Source organism: Pomacea canaliculata, linkage group LG11 (genome assembly GCF_003073045.1).
Source record: "Pomacea canaliculata isolate SZHN2017 linkage group LG11, ASM307304v1, whole genome shotgun sequence".
Classification (NCBI taxonomy): Eukaryota; Metazoa; Mollusca; class Gastropoda; order Architaenioglossa; family Ampullariidae; genus Pomacea; species Pomacea canaliculata.
The window spans coordinates 4,863,381-4,882,729 of NC_037600.1; the positions used below are offsets into that span (position 1 = coordinate 4,863,381).

The 19,349-nt window shown below is 41.6% G+C and overlaps 1 protein-coding gene across 1 annotated transcript in view; it reads right to left on the reverse strand.

Moving 5' to 3' along the window:
* Positions 1 to 616: 616 nt before the first annotated feature.
* LOC112575668 (large neutral amino acids transporter small subunit 2-like) overlaps positions 617 to 19,349 on the reverse strand; it is a 33,550-nt gene continuing 14,817 nt past the window's right edge. Inside the window, 10 exon segments of the mRNA XM_025257643.1 lie at positions 617 to 3,495; positions 3,946 to 4,038; positions 4,548 to 4,782; positions 5,109 to 5,309; positions 5,550 to 5,673; positions 6,180 to 6,224; positions 6,531 to 6,630; positions 6,903 to 7,028; positions 11,282 to 11,573; positions 11,575 to 11,841. Coding sequence (XP_025113428.1) covers positions 3,434 to 3,495; positions 3,946 to 4,038; positions 4,548 to 4,782; positions 5,109 to 5,309; positions 5,550 to 5,673; positions 6,180 to 6,224; positions 6,531 to 6,630; positions 6,903 to 7,028; positions 11,282 to 11,573; positions 11,575 to 11,841 — 1,545 coding nt within the window. The 3' untranslated portion in view covers positions 617 to 3,433.

Genomic DNA, 19,349 nt, shown 5'->3' on the forward strand with positions numbered 1-19,349 from the left:
CCCAGTCTCCCTTTCAACGCCTTATTAGGTGGCTAATCACTCACCACTGGCTTTGATGAAAGGAATCCACCGTATGTATAAATGTAGTTATCTCCCTTCTTAGGAGTTTTAGCCTTTTTCTCCTTAAGTCGGTTCGCAGCAAAACAAGGAAGCAAAAAATTAGCCTAATGTCTTTTTATTTACTTCTTTCCATAAATGAGATAGAAGTTGTCCTTTGCATATAAAAATGTTAATCGCCAATTATTTTGTTGGCAGTCCTGACTACCCTCACCAAACAAGCTTGAATGTTAAAATACTCTCAATCAAGCTGCAAAAGCCAGAAACAGCCTCATTCCCTTCTTTAATACAACTCTGTCTCGTGACGGTCACTTGGACTCCAAACTTTTGCTTCTGCTGTAAATTAGTCATGGGGAACACAGGGCCATTGGGGGCAAGACCATTTGACAGCATATCAATAAAACAAATCTGGACTGCCCAGATACGCAGGTGTATAAATGTTTGTCTTCGCAGCCACAGTTTGATGAATTCCATAGCTTGAAATGGTTTTTAGCAAACTGATCCAGCCACCTTAACCAGTACAAAACTGTTTCCACCAGGTTAATAACAACACAGCTGGTTTAAAACTGACTCAACCATATACTTTATTGGAGCTTTTAAGGAGGCTTTCAACATTCTGGAGACCAATGTCTAACTCGAGAGCTGTAGCAAGTAAGCATGACATACTTTTCTATATGTACAATCAAACATGTAAGTTAACCTGAAACACAACATTTCAAACAGATTTCAAATCTTTCTAGGCAAAAGCAAATCTAGAAGTTACTTTCAGTTTTGTCATTTGAAAGTAGTTCATGTTCAGGGGAGACTATTCAGGAGCAGAATCAAACTGGGGAAGGAAAACACAGAAATATGTCATCAAGTTAGGCTATGAACTGTAGATGTATGCTTTTTCTGAGATCTCAGACACACACACACAAAATTACGGATGTTAGACATTCAATCCCAACAAGTCATGAATAGCTCACATCAAAGCATTTTGCAAAAATAAGGAAAACAGACACCAATCCCAATTCACCTTGAAGCCAGTTTCTATACACGCAAGAAAAATATGAGGAGCATGATATAAACATAATGAAAAATGACTATTTTGAGGAAAAATCAGCCAGCTCTATAAGTAGCCCTGGTACACAAGTCTCTATGGTTGCCTCTGGTATGAGATCGGATTTTACAACTGAACTTTGTGGCCCCACCACTTTGTACATAAAATGTCAATGGATGTACACTCTTGCCCAGCCTCTCTGCAACCCATTGTCACTGTTCAATATGATGTTGTATATTAATGCTATTTCTAATCAGAAAAATCATTAGAATTCAGCAAGTGCATCTAGGTGGCCCACTTTTTACTCTGAAAAGAAGTAATGTATGGTAATTTCTGACTAAACATATGCACAATACTTGCTCTAACCAGATTCATAGAAAGTATATGAGATGGCAAAGTGAAAAAAATTTTCCTTCAAGCAGGTGCAAACCCTGTACCTATATTTCAGTTTTGAGTGAACACACATATCAGAATCATCAGATGAAGTGAGCTTTTTTTTTTTTGTTCTTGCACCCTGTAAGCATTAAAATGTAAGGTTTAAAAGATTTTTTTTTTAAATATTAAAGAAAAAAAGCCTTACTAAGGGTGAGGTGAGGAGGGAGTGGAAGTAATGATTTACAAATATTAAGAGGTGGAGAAGGCAAGATGATGAACCGGGTTGGTATATGTTTAAAAGCATGCACTCCGAAAGTTTTTAAATGTCTCTTTCCATGCCTCCAATATTAAGTCATAAATAATTTTATTCAATGATCAATACACTTCTTTATGTTTCACAATGTGTCTTATGTCACACATCACTCCAACACATAAATCTTTGCACCATACAACCAGGAACACACCATATAACATATCGCAAAATGTTGGCCTTGCTCATTTTGCAAACAAATTGAATAAAGACAGACTCCAAACTACGACTATTAAAAAAATCCAGTGCCTCTCAGTCCATTACAGATGTGTAAAGCCAAATGCCCACCCACATATTCATGCATGTACACAATGTACCAGGATGTTAATGAAGTTAACATACACAAATGACCATCACTTCTCAAATTCAATCCAAATGTAGCTGTTTAGGTAATAAGCAATTTGTGAATGCAGCACTTCTTACAACAAAACAGTAATTCCTTCATTTTCCATAAAACTTAGCAACTTTTCATATTAAATGCCTCTGTGAAGAATGCAAACACATATGTACGTGTGTACACACCTACAATAATATTTTCCTATCTAAACACTCACACAGCACACTCATAATTTTACGCTCCTGACAGCTCGTAGCTATTGCATCTGCAGCAGAACTACGGAAAGTTCACACCTTTTATTCAGCATCAAACTTTCCCAAACATAAACACCCAAACAAAATACAGTTTAAGCTACACACACAACCATGTGACAAACAAACTGCTTTAGCAATGACTGGATCCACAATATTTAACTCCAGAAACATAAGTGGGTGTAAGGACTCAACACAGCATTTCTATTACATCAGAAGATAAGTCTAAGGATTCTGTAGAATGCTTGAAAACACATTAATAGACATTAATTACCATTACCTTTCAAATAAAAAAACCAGCATGGAAATGGGACAAAGATAATAAATGCAACATTCCTTTTGTCAAAGACATCTTTAACATTTGATCAATAACATCCAGAAAATTCAATACCAAATGCAGCAAAACTAAATTTTACACCACCACCCACAAAACTGACAAATCTGACCCTAAACAACAATCAGCCCAGGTTTCTGCTACAGAAATGACATATACTATATACAACACCATCTAATGTACAATATATGTCCTTACTTCCCAGTCTCTTCTTCCTCAGAAAGAGGATAAGCAGACTTCCAATGTTTACGTGAACTACATCACACCCTGGTTTGTGCATTAGACTAAATACTACATCTGTAAAGTCACAACTTGGACATCAGTTGTGGAACCTCATGGAAAAAAAAGGGGGTTATCTGATCTTTCTCAAAGAATTTAAATTATTTCAGTTAAGCAAGCATTAAAACTAAATTATTAAGAGGTCTACTTAAAACTTTTAATTGTTTAGAAAAATCTGATAGTCTTTTTCTTCCATAGGATTTTTTCTGAAATTAAGTAGAACTGCCTGCCTAGTTCCTGACTAGCTTGAGAATCCAAGAGTTGCCGCCCTTTGGTCCTCATGCAACATCAAAAACGTAGCCTGCAAGTACACATTATTCCTTCTCCACCAGTATGTTTTCTCTCCATCACCAAAGTCTGCCACAATTATTTGCTAAAAGGTTGTTCCCAATGAATGACTTAAAAATGAACAGTCTAATAATTGTCTCTTATGTTTATGGTCAACTTCATCTCACTGCTTCTTTTCCTCTGCCACAACTATCAACAGTTTCTGCAGAAATATCGTCAGGTTATCTGTCAAAAGCAAAGAATCAACAGCAAAATTAAAATCTGTGCATCACCATTTGTCAAGTGGAATAAAAATCAGCACTTTATAGTAAATGAACTCACAACATAAGCAACAGTATTAAATACTAGTATGCGTTATGGCCAAATGTAAAGTTCTGAATTGCTCATGTGACATATTGTACAAAAAAGAAAAAATGCTGATACAGTAGAAGAAGCCAAATTCTGTAACTGTCACTGTACAATTTGTCTTTTTATATGACCTAACTTCAAGTTTTGTCACTTATCTCATTCACCCCCAGTCCCCACTCCCACCCAGCCACCTTTAAAATTGCCTACCACAGTCCCAACCTTCTGCTTTGGGCAAAACAAGCCATCAGCAAGATTCACTAGGATGACAGACTCACAGGACCTTAACGAAACTCCAATCTGCTCAACTGCCATGAGGAGTGTACTTACCCATAAATCTGTCAAATGCCTTGGGTTTTGACTTCCAAACCACACAGATGACATATACAGGAACGCCAGTGCATATTATGGCTAGACCAATACCTGCAATAACATAAACACAGTTGAACTATTTTTCACAGATGTATTTATACATCAACATGTTGCGTAATATTTATGGACATAATCATTTCTTTCCAAAGTGGGGAGGAGGTGGAAAGTTAGACACATGATCAATTCTGGGAGACCAGGTATGAATCTACGGATATAAACAAACATATGCACATTAGGAAAGTGGACAGAAGCTATGCATTTGAGCCTGGACCCCCAACTGACCCAGCTTTTGGAAATGAGTACCTGACTGCATTAGAGGACTGGGAAAGTAAGACAATGAGACAGAGAGAATAGGCACCTCCCTCTCAACAAACTAGCACCAAGAAAAGTATTAATTCAAGAATCCCACAGTACAATAACTTTGACACACATTTATCGTCTGTCCATCAATCAACTATGTCATCACCCAGCATGAGTAAACACTGAAAGAAAATGCAGCTTGGATGTACAGTGCTGTGGCTTTTTCTTTTAAACTCATCATATTCCTTTGCTACACATACCAGTTTCTGTAGGACTGGCATAGAGAGGCAGAATGATCAGGTAGATGGTAACAATGGTGTAGATGATAGGCCAGACGAGCGACACCTTAATAGGGCGAGGCATATCAGGTCGTTTCCAGCGCAAGTACATGAGGGACACAATGGCAAGACCGATGGATAGCCATGTTGCAAAGCCCACGTAGTTGATCAGGGCATATATATCTGAGGATGCCAGGTAGAGCAAGGACAGCAAGCCCTAGAGGGAGGAAAAAAAATCAATATTTACAACACATACTCAGCTATTAACTCTCAATCAATGTTCTTTTTCAAATGTTAACAGGACTACTTCCACTACTACATCTTTGACACATAGGTCAAGCTGCTTCTAAGTTATCTTCAAAATTAATACTTTTACTGTATCTGCTCTAAGCAATGGTTAGCTACACTATTCACTGAGTTTTTCAAAGAATCATGACGACCTCTCGAATGAAGTTCAGCCAGCATATAGCCGATGCAACTTAATTTCTCTCCAGTTTCATCTCAAACCACAGATCAGCATTAAGTACTTTTTAGCATTCTCACCATAAAGAGCACAGCAGGCAGGGGTGTCAATCTCTGGACTTGCACCATGCTGAGGATCTTGGGCATGTGACCCTCGCGGCCACCCACATAGAAGAGGCGAGCAGTGGTGAAAAGGATACCGTTGACACCGCCAAAGGTAGACAAGGACACGAAGATGGGCATAATCCACCACATGAACCCATACAGGCGCTTGGAAAACATCTGGGCAAACAACACGCATTCAGTGAGTCAACTGTTTGCTAACTGTTAATTATCATGCTGTTTCAACTTCTACGCAAACTGGACAGTAACTTTTGCTCTAATACTGCTTGACCTTCATATTTCTCATCAAATTTATTGTGACGTGACAACTTGTGGTCACTAATTTGATTTTAACTTTCTTGTAACGGTTGAGTAAAATAATTTGTTTTAATGTCAGGAAACTAATCATGCTGTTCTTACCACAGCAACTGCAGCACCACCCAACACTTCCTGCGGGCTAACAGTGGTGAAATAAGCAACGTTGGTGAATGTGTAAACCAAGGTTACCATGATGATCGAGATCCAAATTGCCTTGGGGAGGTTGCTAGGTCACAGAAAAAAGCCAGTCCATGAATATTGCATTAAAAAATCTAGCATTTGTTCTACCTGATAATGCCCCATGAAGTGAAAAGTATACAAAGCAATGACTGTTGCGAAAACACTTATGTTACAGAAAACGATTGTACATCCTCTATTTTTACCAAGCTACTTTTCCATAATGGCAGCATGTCAGCATCATAAAGCTCTCACAACAATACGTCAAAAAAAACGAAAAACAAAAGAACTTGTCAACAAATGACAAACTTTCTGTGTGCCATTAGACAGAATGCTCTTAGTATTTTGAGATAAACAAGTACTTCAATTCCAAATGTCTGTTTTCCAGAAGCTTATCAAAAATTGTCAACAATTATGGTTAACATATACATTAAGTGGCTAAATTATACAAAGTTCATGAAACATATTAAATGCAGATCTTATAGTTGTTTAGAAATAAGAGATTTTTTTGGCTTAGCCTTCAACAGTATAAAATAATTCAGTATGAATACTCACCGGTATGGGTCCTTCAACTCTTCAATAACAAAGTTTAAGTAGTTCCTGTTGAAAAAAAAAATCCTTACATTGTTTTCTCTGATCTAAAAATAAATTGCTGGGATGAAACTGTTTATAAAGTATAGCTTGGACTTAATATGCATTATGTTTCGGTACTTCTCTTATAGACATGGCCTTAATTTCTCTTTTTGTACATCACGAAGGAACACATTTCTGTTGAACTAAGAAAACAAAGCACATGAAAATACTGGCTTTTCTTTCTTTTACAATATTTTCACAACCATCAAATTCTTATTTAACAAAGCCAAATAAAGATAATAACTGCCTCCAACATCCAAGGTTTGTACTCACCATCCATTATAAGCAAACAGCCCTGAGTAGAATGCTAATGAAATTTCTCCTATGTCTGATTTTGAATCTTCAAATGCATTCTGGAAATATTCATATTCACCTGAAACATGATAAAACAGACTGCATTTACTTTAAAATATTTCTTCATTCCTGTACACTTTCAGCTATTATTGTTTGTGTGTGTGCGCATGCATGCACAGGGGCATGTATGTGAGTGCGGAGGAGTGGGAGGAAAGAAAAATAGTTATATAACCTATGGAATTTAGTCTTAAGATTTAAATAAAAATAAATGTTCACACTATTAGTACTTTCTGCTACAAAAATTATCGATGATAGCAAACGAGCAGTTGAGCAAGTGACTGACAAACTGACCTCGGCCGAGCTGAACAAATCCTGTGATAATGATTAGGATTAGCGCTAACATCTTGGCGTAGGTAAAGATATCCTGGACTCGAGTTGCCCATGTCACATCCATACAGTTGACAAACGTCAGGATCACTGAAACAAGACATGTCATAGTCACGTCAGCAAATATCTACATCTGTATCACATTAGCTAATATCAGACATGTCTGTGTTAGAGTACAGGTTGTTAGAAAAACATCCTCAATGATGAAAATTTGACTAAAATGTGAGATTAGTTGACATGCAAGTTCTACACTATTTCTCAACATGCTCAAAACACATTAATTATACCTTCTCAGAATAAAGTCCAGTGCAAAAGAGACTGCCATATTATATATGTGTGTGTGTGTTACATTTATATGTATGTGTTACATATATTAGAAGCACTGAAATAAGTAAAGAACATTGACAAAAAATTACATCTGAACAATTTGGATTGCACGTGAAGATAACAGCAGAAAATCAAAAGGATTTTAACACACAAAAAAACACATTTTGTGAGCACATCCATTTTATGCATGATAATGTGCCTATGGAAATGCTTTTCCATGATAACACTGAAATAAAATAAAAAGCTGAAGGAATTGACGATTTAAGCATAACACTTTCCTGAACAGTAATCTGGTAAAAGAACCCCTAAATGGGAAGTAGTCTTTCTGCCAACTGTCAACCCCATCAAAACTAGTCGAATAGGCTATCATCACTAATGATCACTTGACGTCTTCCCCCAAAGAACAGAAATCAATCTTGAGCAAGAACCACTTTCCTGTTTTAGCCAATATCATCTTGACTGAGGCTGGAAATGAGCTGAGAACCTATAAAGATCTCTGGGACAGTATGGGTGTCTGGACAATCTGAATAAATCTTAATAATCCTGATCGATGTTAGTGCTTTTCACAAAATTGGATTCTTCCTGGCAGCTTTTTTTTTTACCTTTTATTTGAGACAGCTACTGCTGTGCAGGGAAAGAATAAGTGATGAGATTTTGACTGACAGGCATCTGAAGAAAGCCAAATTTGAGGGTAAAAAAGACCATTTTTACAAAGACAGACAAAAACAAAAAAACTGATTTACTGGAACCTCTATTCTCCCACTCCCAACAATTCCTATCCTTTATTATACATCCCTAACACCTACTATCACCTTCCTAAAACAAAGCCTGCTTCAACCATGATAAAAGAATTTCTGAATAAGTAATTTATGCCCACAGGGTGATTGGGAGGCCATCAACAAAATTGATTTTGACTAGTAGGCAGGAACAACAAAACTGCAATGGGGGGTTGAGTCTTTTGTGAATGATTATTTAAAGGCAACTGCATATAAAGCAAAAGAATATTAAAAAATGCAACTGAATTTGCAAAGGAATAACAAAAAACGTATTTCCTTCAAGTGGGTATGATGATGTTTTCTTTCATACATTTATTTTCTAGAACACATGACACCAGTTTTAGGTGTTTTTCTGAAAGCTTCACTGGAAGCCCACTTGATCCACCAACGATTTCCCAACATTTCACCATTTATGGAGTCAACCCTCAAACGTGTTCAACACTACCACAGCAACAGGAAATGAGTTTCAAGGATGATAGTCAAGTTGAAGACTTTTTTCAGCAGCAAAATGGGTGCATTTTTTTGGCGGAAGGGGGAGGAGATGAGTGGAGGTGGTCTGTTGTATGTGTTCCAATGCCTACACTGACGTACCTTAGGCTGCATTTTCCCCTCTTTCCAATCCTTTACTCTCAACCATTTCTTCCCCTTGATAGCGACTGTCACTGTAATTACTTGCCATCATTTTTTTCTAGGTCATTACCTATCAAAAGTCCCCGTTGTCAGGCTCGAGCATGCATTAACACACACATATATCCAAGCTTTTCCTCAGTGTTAGGAAATTGAATTTTTTAGTTAACGTGTTACGATGTTTACTTGTGGGCACACTCGGTGATATTCCTAAAATCTTGTAAAGGAAATCACCTTTGATTTCCATAACTATCGTGTAAATGTGCAGGTAATGTAGCCCACCCCCACCACACCGCTTCGTATTTTTTGATGAACTATTTAATCTGTGACTAAGAGCCAAAATCCAAGCAAATAACCACCTCTCTTTCTCATGAAAAGGCCACATCCGTACTGGTATACCGAAAGCATGAATACCCTTATGCCACAACGGCCGCAATTAAAATGACGTCACAGACTTGACCTCGTGCTGTGCAAACTGGATATATCCGTGTTGGATGGTCCGTATTTCTGGAGCAGGGTCCGCACTAAAATTTTGGGAATAGACATCTTTATTAACACAACCCAGTCGTCTGAGAACAAAAGGTGTATATAACCGTGTCTTTGATAGTTTCGTGCAACCATTTTCATAACCGCACGTTAGCATGTTTTCCCAGTCCAAGAACGCACGCAATACCACAAGGCGGGCCGGCAACAACAATGCCTCCCTTCATGCCACATGATGCCGAAAACTCATTAGACATCACAATCACAGAAGTCTCTGTCCGACATGTTCTCAAGGCCAGTAACTCACATTCCTCATGGGAATAGAGCGATCAGAGTTACGTCTCCTAATGATCTCTTTATCTCTGTGTGCCACCCTGCGTCCTATTCCCACGAGCTCACCGATGCTTCACTGATGTCAGGAACTGAGACCCACTGTACCCTGTTCTTCACTTTCTTGCTCCCAAATATTTATTCAAACGTTGCTCTAGTGTTTAGACTTGAGACTAGCCCTCTCTCTCTACCTAGCTTTGACTGTGACATCGAGTACTTTTTATTTTTATGATATGCTCCTTTGTTGTTTCCGTGTTTATTGATATATTTTGGTTTATGTCTGCCTTTTTGCGTCATTGTTTCTACATTCGTGGGTATTTTTTTTTTTTTTGTTTTGTGCCTACTTTAAAGTTGGGAGAAATGAGCATTTAAATCTGCTTTTTTTTAATGACGGTTTATCATATCAGATCACGAGAAACAGCTCTGACGACTCAGTTTGGGTATTGAGCTGCGGAAGACGACATTAGCTCTGATTTTCAGATTCTCAACAATCTGATTCATCTATTATTTTAAATTACCAAGTATCCAAACAGGTGACACTGAGGGTCAACAACCGTTTAAAGAGGTCGTGGATTTCGATCTTATCTCGATGTAGAAGTGTACTAGGTGCGACAGCTGTTTTAAAAGCCTGGCTGTCGGATTTTTATATTTGTGTAACCAGGAACTGCACTGTCTCCATGCACCTCTCATCACCCCCTTCCCCCCTGTAGTGCAAAAGTCAATACGAGGTTGGAACTCTTTTTCTTTTTTTTTTTTCCATGAAATCAACCAGCGTGCCAGCCAACACGTAGGATGAATTACCTTCCATTCCTCATATCTTTGTAGCTAATGAGATTCACGAAACTTAAAGGCTGACCATGATAGGAACCTAATGCAGTGGTGGCAGCACTGCCAATAAAATGCATCAGTTAGCACACGACCCATTAGCATTAACACATTATCCTATCATCCTGGGTCACACAAAAATCAGTAGACCTTCACGCCAGATTAACTGCAACTATAAGGCTGCAGCCCGTGGCTGAATATGGAAATAAGTGGAAATGTCTGGGGCAGCAACCGGAACCCGAGCAAAAAGAGTCGGATTGCCAGTTTATTTGATAGGAGCGTGACCTCGCCCTCTGACCCGGTTCCTTATCGTACTCCGCTAGTCTAACCACGCTGTGTCTTCTCTAAGAAACAATTTTCTCTGTTATCTCTGCGCGCTGACACAGCAATATTTGGAACCGACATCTACCTCACCAACATTCTGACATGAAAAGCTATGACTGTTTCAAAATTAAAACAAATAAACAACAAATGTGCTCTCTTTCTCCTGTGTTTCTAACTCTAATGTTGCATACATCCACATGAACACAGAATGCTACGCTACACTCAATACCAAACTCTTCATGATTGAAGCCACAGATAATTTAAAGAATTAATGGGAAAAATCGTGATCTCGGAAAGACCCGGAGACCGCAGTAAACTGAGCATTTCGTGTGGCTCTTAAGGTCTTATCAAAACAGATATTATCAAAGATCTGAATATGTTCAGCTAATTTGTTTTAGTGTGACTGTTGTGTAAAAGAAATGTCTAGTCAGTCAAACATTAGACATCCTTTAAAGATATCCTTTATACCTCTTTCATACTTTGAAAAGAAAGAAAGGAGCAGAGTAAAGGCACGTTGGTCGCTGACGTAATCTTTGTATACATCTGTTATAACAGTGATAGGAAGAGGCGAGACTCCCAAGCATCCTGGACACCAGGACAGCAACGATGGTTACGTGTACCCAAGGGTGAAAGATCAGGGTGTAGACTTACGTATGCATACGGCAGCCAGGAGGGTAACAGCGATCTCCGGCTGGTCGCAATCCGGAAATAAAGGTTCGATGACATAATAAGCGAAGGTCAAGGCCACTATGGCGGTGGTGCAGGGTCGCACGATGAAGCTCTCGATCCACAGGCGCATGAATCCCAGTGCTGGACCGAAGGCCTCCAGGATGTAGGCATAGTCGGCCCCCGACCGCACGATGGCTGTGCCCAGCTCGGCGTAGCAGTAGGCGCCGACCATCGAGTACAGGCCGCTGAGCACCCAGACCACCAGCGACAGTCCCCACGCTGCCCGTGCCGGCCAGCACTCCCCGGGGGCTGATGAAGATGCCCGAGCCGACGATGCTGCCGACGATGACCGTCACGCCGTTCAAGAGGGTGATTCGCTGCTCCAGTCGAACCCCTCCGCCGGGGGAGACATCGTCTCTCGTGCAGTTGACGACTTGAACCTCTGCCTCGATATGACCTCCTTCCGGGTTCACAGTTGTAGCTGTCGTCGTCTGCTGCTGCTGCTGCTGCTGCTGGGATGGTGCTGTGATATGGGTGAGAAACTAGGTTTTCCGCTTCGTGATGCCATGTTGGCTGAAAAAATTCGCAGCAGCCCGCTACACGTCCGTCGAGTACACAGATGTCGCGAAAAAAAAAAAAAAAAAAAAAGTTGCACGCACGTTAGAGACACTGCGGGGGAGTAAAGCAACAAAGCACTTTAGAACTCGCCTTGGCAAAGAACGACGACGGGGTGAAAGAAATACCCTCGAAACAAGGAATCAAAGTTGGACACGAGGTTTCGTCGCGAAAGAACGCACCTGCGAGCACCTGGCTGTCAGGATCAAAGAAACGTTCGATCGAGCCGTCGGCGGGCAGAAATGTGCAATCTGGAACTCTCCAAGCCTGTGAGAGAGGCTGCGACACGTTCTTTGGGTCACGTGATGTCTCCCACATCCGCACGACAACCCCTCCACTACTCCAACCACCTGTTTGCTTGTCACGTGACCAGCCATCTGCCGCTTTTGTTTTTAGGCCAGGCTTGGTCAAGTTCCTGAAGAAAGCCATCAGCTTGGAGATAACGATTTCTACCGAGAAACTAGTCCAAAATATCATGTTTTCACGAGTATTTTTAAAATCGGGAAATTCCCATGCAGAAAAAATTTCTAAAAAATGTCCTCAATTTTCCAGATCTTAGTTCATGGGAGAAGACTACATCGAAATCAAACCACTTCCAAACCCCACATGGTGAAGTCTGCGCGTGATGTAGATGGAAAAACGTATGTGAAAATGTTTCGTCTTCATGCACGAACAATGTATGTAAAAAACCTCATATCCAGAGATCATACGATAAGAATAAAAATGTGTCTTCTTGTGTCAGATGTGATTTTTACTCTTGTTTATCAGCCTTGACCTTTACGATCAGCAATGTCTGGATTAAACTGTTGCCTAGCCGTGCTTTCTTCAAACGCCGACTACATTCACAGAAGTGATGTCATTTAGTCTCCTTTTACTTAATATATGCAAACGTTCCTTAAAGAAATTATTACACAAATGATACTTCCCATTCGACAAAGAATTTTAAAAACCAGTATAACGCAAAAAAATCTTATCAGAGCTGTCGCCAAAAAAAAAAGTTGTGCACGAGCGCACTGGCTCTCTAGACATCAACAAATAATAAGGTCATGTTGATGTGATACAAAGCGGAGACAGGAAAACCTAACACAAGCAGTTGGAAACAAAGGAAATGAGCGAGTAAACATAATTTATCATTTAAATTTTACTTCGAAGCAAAGATGAAAAAGTTGTTTACCGACTGAAATTTTAAAAAAATTGACGCGGCGATGGGGTGGACGGGGGATGAGAGGAAGAGCTGCGAAACGCGTTAAATCAAGGGATGTAACTCCATCATCCCTCTGGATCGTCGGTGCAGTCCTCTCCCCTTCCTACTGGGCATCGGTGGGTGGGGTGGTGGGGGATATTGATGCGTGCGGGTTCATTGCACGATGCGTTCCCTTGTTCCTTGACGCGACAAGGGAGAAAATCGAAAACAAGCAACAGATTGCGGCAGTCCCTTCCCCCCGCACCCTGCTGGAGAGAGTCCATCGAGCTGGCGATGCTTCCTCCCACCAGACTGCTCTGTTTTGTAAAGGCAGTAGAGGTGACAGGGACCGCGGAGTCACGTCAGTCGTGGCTGGTGTCGTTGATGTGGTCCCAGTGTTGTCGTAAGCGTTGTACCGTCACCGCCGGTTGCCTGCAGTCGATATCCGCTTGTCTGGGTCGCTACATTGTACTAACGCAGCAATTCACTAAGTGAAAACCCTGCTGTGTGTGTGTGAGAGAGAGAGATTTTTCCACATGCAGCGACAAGGAAAACGAATTTCTCCAATACTGACTAGTCTGGCGATTGTCAAAGGGTTTCGCACTCAAAGCTCACCCACAATTTTGTTTCCCAAGACTCACACTATGTATTTCTGTACACTTAAATTTGTTTTACAAAAGTATCCCTGTTTTCTTAATTCCTGCTTATTGTAATCTTCATCTATCATTTTCCAAGCCATCCATTCCATTACCGTTAAAAAAAATGTCATTATGCATGCACCCACCCACACACGAAACTACCACAGCGAAATGACTTTAAAAAAATTAAATAAAGTATACTTCAAATATCACCGGGGACGGAAAATGAGCATACACACAACTATTCTGACTGCTACCGTCTACATCGGTAAGACAGACAAACAAACAACAACAAAAACAAAGAAAGAAATATAATACGAAATAAAAGCAGCCACTGCACCTTATCCGATTTCTTGACAATCACGTTTCTAGAAAATAAATTTTAAATTTTAAAGCAAACATCTCTCGCAAGAAGTCACAAATTCATTTCTCTCGCTCTCTCCAATCGAAGGACGGAGGGCAAACTAAACCCCTTATCGACCCGAGGCAGGGAAGAAACAAATTCTTCTCGTCGCCCTTACTCGGATCACATGATCCATCTGTGACCCCGTTTATGAGGCGAGCACAGCCCCCGCCGTTGCACTTCCCAGTGTGGTTCACCGGCGAGCAGGCGCTCTCCCTTCCGGCCGGCCGCTCCGGGGTCCGTTGTTGGGAGGGAGTGGCTACTGTCTTCAGCCAACACAATAGGAGGCCAAGTCCTCAGCCTCAGTGGAATCGATCAACCCTGTTCGGCTCAATTAAATCTTGTGCAGACCCCGAGTAGTGTCCCCGGGACTGAGATGGAACGAACGAACGAGCGAGCGGGTGAAAGAAGAAAGGGAGAGGGACTGTCAAAGCAGCTGTAAGCAGCTTGATTTAATTCCCTCTGATGTAAGAGTGGAATCTAGCACGATGGGCAGGAAAATAAGATTAAGAGGGGCTCACAGGGGAGAGGGAAGACTGATAGGATCTCTTTCCCCTCCCACCCCTTAACCCCACGTTCACGCGCCACCATCTCAACTAAAGTTGGGCAACAAACGAGAGGCACGAGGAGCAGGGAAGGTAGTATATATATATGACAAGTCAAACTGCTATTGATAATGATGATGATGATGATGCAATGACGACAGTGTTGACGCTTTATTCAGATGACAACAAACATCCTCGCTTTCCTCACCCCTTGTGCGCAGATGTACAAGCGGGTATGCACGTCCTTAGCGATGACTAAAATTCTTCATCGCGCCAGACTGCTGACCAACAAAAAAAGATCTGACATCCTCTATAACAACCCCCGTCACTATACCCGTATATAGCGCAAATTACCTACTACACAACGCGGTTTCAGTTTGATCAAAGAAAAGCAAAAACAAACCTCCACAAACATATTAGACATTACTGCACACCCAGTCAACAGGCGGAGGACGAAAATAGGAAGTCAATATCCGAGTGGGCGACAATCCCTTGAGCTTGAAAGGCTTTATGCAGACGACAGGGAGGGCGGCCGACGGTATTTCAAGACACATTTCAATTACCAGACACACGCCAGAGCAGCGACAACTGCATTTTCAGCTCGGTCAGCGGAAGCATCCAAGGTGCGGAAGCTGGAAACCTCGCCATTTTTATTTTTAGAATTTGTTTTTTTGCTTATTTTGGCTGCTTTGAGTTTTAGGGAGGGTGGGTAATAATCTAAAAGTCCAAGCGACTTGAGTATAGTCTACAACTAAAGAGAATTTCCTAGGGCTGTAGGTACTGAACGTTTGGTTCATAACTACGCCTCCGGGATTTTTTTTTTTTTTTTTTTTGGTCGGATGGGGGGCTTCCCCACTGACCTTGGGGGAAACGATTGTGATCGCTGCACCGCCACCTACACTTTCCCCGCCCCACCCACTCGGCCCTAAACAGGTTTTCGCCAGCTGCGTGCTACCAATGGGGGGGACATGGTGACATCAAGGTGGTGTCATGGTGTCAGGCACTCATAGACTTCAGCCTTGTGAAAAAGCCTGCAAATAACTCCTTATATAAAGCATATAATGGAAACTATTAATGCGGGTTGTAGGTGTGTGTGCTGGGAGGCAGGAGGAGAACAGAACAAATCCCCGTGGTTTCGTTGGTCAAAATACTCTACACGACAATATTAATAAAAGTGTTAAAAAGGAGGCCAACGACCTGTAACGTATTTCAACAGTGCAGCTGACGTAATGACATGTTGCCGCAGTGCTTGCCACATTCGCTGTAGATTCCTCCCACAATACCCCTACACTTATACCCCTCCCTCTACCATCATACACTTCTGACGGCCACCCACTGAAACAAATATATCGATCAGTCTGATGCAACTCCCCAGGTACTGCGTGAACCTTTCAGCGGTAATACTGTACGGAAAATCACGCTGAGAGGAGATATTAACTATTTTATGTCAGCTTACCCACTTTGAATAACATTTTTATCTTGCTTTTGGGGTGGGGAAGGGTTAGGGAGACTGAAAAAAAATATTGTTGCTATGGGAGCTGATCGCCGCGAGTCTCGTAGCTGAAAACTGGACGTTGAAAGAGCGCACCGAATTCACGGCATGGACGGGACAGCGACGAGAGAAGAACGAGATGTGCAGGAACTTGCGGGCTTCCGTCGGCAGATCAATCTATTATTTCCAGACCTCACCTGTTGTCAGTGTGGTGACGTAGCATCAAACAAGCACAATTCTCCATACAACACTATACACCACCACCACAACCACAACCACCACCACCAGCACCATCACCACGCCTGCACTTCTTCAGACGTGATCCACTGGCCCTTGAAATCACTCGGGACACCTGCCAATCATAAACACCGATCTCTACCCGGCAGCAGATAATAATAAACCAATCAGTGCGTGACTAGAAGCTCGAACATCGCAAAACATCTACAGCACTGGTGACGTCACTTTAGGATTTGAATAAACAGACCTACAGATACTCAGCAAGGTCACAATATTTCGAGTTAGAATTTTTAACTCAATAAATTTATAAACAAATAAAAATTCAACAACACATAGTTATGGAAATCACAAATCTACGTGGCATCTGACCAGCTAACAGGATACATGGAGCAAAAAAAGTTGTTAGGAGTTGGTCGTCTTAGTGACATATCAGTCACCAAAGGAGGAAAGGAGAGACGGTATCCCTCCCAAACCTCCGTTTTTAACATATTCGCTGGTAAACCAAACTAAGGATCTGACCTGGTGCACGAGGAGCGAGAACAACGATAACAGTAAACTGTAATCTGTAACATTATATATATCAGGCCATCCGTTAAGCGCCATGATTTCCTTTCTGAAACTTGGTTTAGCGATCTGATTGAAACCCAGTATAGTTTTTTTTTACCCGGTTTGTAATTATCATGAATCTGTGTTTTTATGTTTAAACACAACACCACACTAAACAACTAGAGTTTCAAGGACCATAATTATTTTAGGCAAAGGCTCGTACACTAGCGAGGACACTTTAAAAAAATAAAAAAATAAAAAAATAAAAAAAAAGCCCCGTCGCATGTAGGTTAGGTCAGGAGGTGAAGGTCAGTCTGTTCATCCTTCTCAGCAAAGTAGCCGGAGACACCTGACTGCACAGGTGAAAGCATTGTGTGTACGTGTGTACGCGCCGGCGGCTACTCGGTGGCGGAGAAGTAGGATGGAGGGGAGGCTGGGGTCGGGGGGATGAAGAAACAAACGTGTGCAAACCACTTGCAGAGGGTGAGTCATTGTCAACAGACTGCGTAACCTTGTCACAAGTGCTACCTTTCAAACCTCCCTAAGCGACAGTTCGTAAGAGGTTTCTTTTTAAACATCTTCATACCACCTGAAAACACTTTGCGGTCATACACGACACGTCTACACAGAGCTGCATGTAGGCATTAAATTTCACAATCTGGTCAACTTTTGAACCTAAGATGTGGACCCACCCAGCACTGCAAATCGCACATAAAGATATTGCATTTCTTCCACAGCTGTTTCCTGCAATGGAGGCTTGACATTTCACTTTAGGTTGACACCATATACAGTTTACTTACCTTCGGCAGAAAAAAAGACAACGCGCGTAAATATAACAGTATGATCCACCATAACACGAACAAAAAAACAAACAAACAGTGAATGTGCCAAGGGATTAGATTAATTGATTATTGTGTCACTTCCGTCTGTCCGTTGTGTAAACAAATTCATTACGAGAAGGAAGAGAGGAAACACTTGACACTAGACTAAAATAAACACTCGTCTCTCTTCCTCCTCTGTTCGCTTATGTGATTTTGAGGCATGGAACCTCGCAACAGTCAGGAAGAGATATCTGGCGACCATTTTAACACAGAACCTTGCTGTGTTCCAGAGGAACGGAGTCTCTACACACCTTCCTGTCATGCAAGTCACGTGCCTGCACAATCCATCTGAAATGTTCACAGACGGAGTCAAGGGTCACTTTCCGAAATTCTGAGTGAACCTGCATCCACTAGGTCGAGGAATCGAAGAGGGGAGGGAGGAAGGAAGGGAAGGATTTCAGCTCTCAAACTCGATCGAACCAGGGTAGCTGAAAAACAACTGAATGCACCCGTTCCTTTATCCCAGACGTCTCAGCGGAGTCATACCATCTACATTGCTATCCGCTTCGTCCATATACGACTATCCCGCGCTCTGTACCGTCAACGGGCCGACTAGAATTGTGCTTAAACAGGAAAAAAAAAATTAAAAAAGACTTTTAAAAAAATGAAGTGCGGTTGTGCAAACAGTCCAGCTTCAGCATCACACCCTGTTGCCAAACAAAGGATAACAAAGAAGAGTACACACAAGCTTTGAAAACATGCAGCCTAGGTTTGAAGAACATGCACATCTCTCAACCGTCATGAACGCCCGCACTTCCTGCTTGCTGCACGTGCAGAAAAGATGGTACCACCCACCTCATTCAGCCCGCATCAACAAGATCGAAAGATGGGACAGGAAGAAGCCACACAGAGAGAGGAAGCGTGTGGTGGGGTCGCACTAGGTCGCCGACCCCTGTTTGGAGTTTATTGCTTTACTCTTTGATTACCTCGATACACTTTAATTTTAGAGTCAGATTAAAAATGCTCGAACTGAGTATTCAGGGAAGTTTTGTTTAAACTACTCTTTGACACAAGGTATAGGTGTGGTACATAGTATCTAAGTTGGGGCGGGCGTTGAGGACTCCCTGCTCTCTGATTCGCCTTGACCTTTCTTGGCACATCAGGTACCCGTTTTTAGAAGGGGGCCTGGGCGAGATGGGTAGCAAAGAGAAGTTCATGTACCAGTAAAGAGCCAACCCATTAGAAATGCCAGTCACTGACATGTGCACGACATACTTGGCTCTTCCTGACCTTTACCGACTTGATCGGCCTTGAAAGAAAAATGATGTAAACAACGGTTTGAGAGGAAACTGGAGAGTGTGTGGGGAAAGGTGGCCAAGGGTGACATTCACGCACTGTCGCCATCAGCTGTGGCCATGATGAACAGCTGTAGGTTCAACAAACCCGATTATACCTGCATGACCAGATATGATGTACCAAGTCCTGTATAGGTGGACTGCTGTCTGTCTGCCGAGACCAACGCTTAGCTTCTTCCGCTGTTAGTCTCGGCGAGCCGTAACGAAAAATGTGA